The sequence below is a fragment of the Brachyhypopomus gauderio genome, chromosome 16 (assembly GCF_052324685.1).
Source record: "Brachyhypopomus gauderio isolate BG-103 chromosome 16, BGAUD_0.2, whole genome shotgun sequence".
Lineage (NCBI taxonomy): Eukaryota > Metazoa > Chordata > Actinopteri > Gymnotiformes > Hypopomidae > Brachyhypopomus > Brachyhypopomus gauderio.
Window position 1 is genome coordinate 17,472,384 of NC_135226.1, and position 2,500 is coordinate 17,474,883.

At 46.5% G+C, this 2,500-nt stretch overlaps 1 protein-coding gene across 1 annotated transcript in view; it reads left to right on the top strand.

The window, feature by feature from the left end:
* The window catches only part of dync2h1 (dynein cytoplasmic 2 heavy chain 1), a 93,964-nt gene that overhangs the window by 43,459 nt on the left and 48,005 nt on the right, over positions 1-2,500 (top strand). The window contains 2 exon segments of the mRNA XM_076976154.1: positions 1,177-1,314; positions 1,888-2,001. Coding sequence (XP_076832269.1) covers positions 1,177-1,314; positions 1,888-2,001 — 252 coding nt within the window.

Below are 2,500 nucleotides of genomic sequence, written 5' to 3' on the forward strand. Positions count from 1 at the left end.
CTCTACAATAAACAGATTTTATAGAAGTTATTAAGTGTTATTTAAAGGGGTGTGGCGATAAGGTGTTTGACAGTTAATAGCTGCGTTGGTTGACATCTAATACCAGACGCTCAAATGTGAACGCGCTCAACATCAAAGCTCTCGACAGCAAAACTCTCGACAGCAGTATTAAAACCTTTTACCTTTGTTTATAAAACGTCAAAAGTGTCTATACTGGTGGGCGTATCCTAACGAATGTCGGGGCGGAGATACGGTCTCTGGCGGAGATACTGTCCTGCCTACTGGTTCTAATGCGCAAGTGCATCCAAGATGGCGGTGTCCGTGTGGCCGTCTTGGTGGCTTCAAAAGTTCACAATGGGAGTCAACGGCGACGTACCGTCCATTATATATACAGTCACTGGTACAGCGTGAGAAAGAGCGATCGCGTTGCTGAGATGGGCTGCGGTGGAGGCTGCCCTGCCTCAGCTTATCGTACACAACACTCCACAACACTCCACAACACTCCACAACACTCCACAATACTCCACAACACTCCACAACACTCCACTGTGCTGCCACTGCTCCTCCGTGCACAGCGCGAAATTTTAAAAAGTTGGTCGTAACTCCGGTCCGTCGTTAACCAGACCCCTCGTTAAGCGGAGACTCACTGTATTCATTTCAGTAGATATATGTGGCCTATAGCCCGGTGCGGCTTACACAAAATTTTCCATAAAAAAAAAAAAAACTTGGTAGGTGCGGCTTATATTGAGGCACGCTTTATAGTCCAGAAAATATGGTATATACTTTTTTTGCCCATTTGACGGACAGACGTGTGAAGTTGTGCTTGAGGAGAGTTTTGGGAATTTGAGTCTGCAAACTTTTGACATTCCCATTTAATGACTACATTCATTTTAGTCTCTGGACCCTTAAGCAGTTTTTATTTTAATCAATTGTACCAGACTTCACCAGAGCTTTAACAGAAATGTATCTTCAGCAGTTTTTAAAAACTGTACACATAAAAATGTAACTCTTAAAAAGGCCTCTGTAGCTGGTGTAGGGTCAACCCTTAAAACAGCTCGAAGACGTTTTAATCATCACGAAGAAGGTTTTTATAAGCAAAAGTGAGGGGGGGGGGGTATTTGAATGGTATGGTCAATCAGATGTACTATAACATTATTTTCACTCGTGCATATGCAGGCAGGCGTGGCTAAGCTGAATGAGGCAAAATCATTGGTTGATGACCTGAAGAGGCGGGCTGCCGAGCAGAGTGTTCTACTGAAGACCAAACAGGCTGAGGCAGATGCTGCCCTGCAAGAGATCACCATGTCCATGCAGGTGGGCGTGGTTGTGGGCGTGGGTTGTGGGCGTGGCTGTGGGGCGTGTGTTAAATGGTGTTCCATAACAGAAGTTTTGTTGCTACTATTAGTTTCCTTCAGTCTGCATTACCAGTGTGCTTAAACGGCTAATATTAAAATGTACACATTCTTCATGTCTTTACCTGTCTGTTTTCTCTCTCTCTCTCTCTCTCTCTCTCTCTCTCTCTCTCTCTCTCTCTCTCTCTCTCTCTCTCTCTCTCTCTCTCTCTCTCTCTCTCTCTCTCTCTCTCTCTCTCTCTCTCTCTCTTTCTTTCTTCTATCCCCCTCTCCTATCTCTCCTCCTCTGTCTCACTCTGAGAGGTTTGCAGCTTAAGGGCTGCACAAGGGCTCAGAACACATGACAGCTGACAAGTTCAGTGATCTAAAGGCTTAATTAGTGTGTGAGGCTACCTCTGCTGTGAATAGCAGAGACACACACACACACACACACACACACACACACACACACACACACACACACACACACACACACACACACACACACGCACGCACACGGCTTGTAGAGATCAGCAGTTTGCTGTGCGTGTTTCAGAATGCGAGCGATCAGAAGACGGAGATGGAGAAGGTGAAGGAGAAGATGGCTGTGGAGATGGCCAGGATCGAGGAACGCAAGGAGAAGATTGATGACGAGCTGAAGGAAGTGCAGGTCAGAGTCTCCTGCGTGTCACGCTCAGGGCAGAGGAGAGCCCCCCCAACACACACACACACACACACACACACACACACACACTCGAAAGGCTCCGTCTTCATTACATCATGTCCATTTCAGAAAACTTATTTCAGATTCCCCAACACAGTAAGAAGAAAAGTGTGGAAAGTCTTTAAAATGTTAATCCAGTTTTATATCATCTTGTACTTGTGGCCAAGTTCACATCTTCACAGGATGAAGCTTCTTGATTATGCCTGCATTTACTATTAATAACTTCATATTGAAACCACCATGCAAGACTACCATGGAGTCCCTAAGAGTATAGACACCTGTCAGAATGCGGGTGATCGATACGAGCGGTGTGCCTGTCATCCCACCGGGATGCAGACGTGCTCCCAGTACAGCCCTGTGTGGTAACGTGCTCCCAGTACAGCCCTGTGTGGTAACGTGCTCCCAGTACAGCCCCCCCCCGTGTGGTAACGTGCTCCCAGTACAG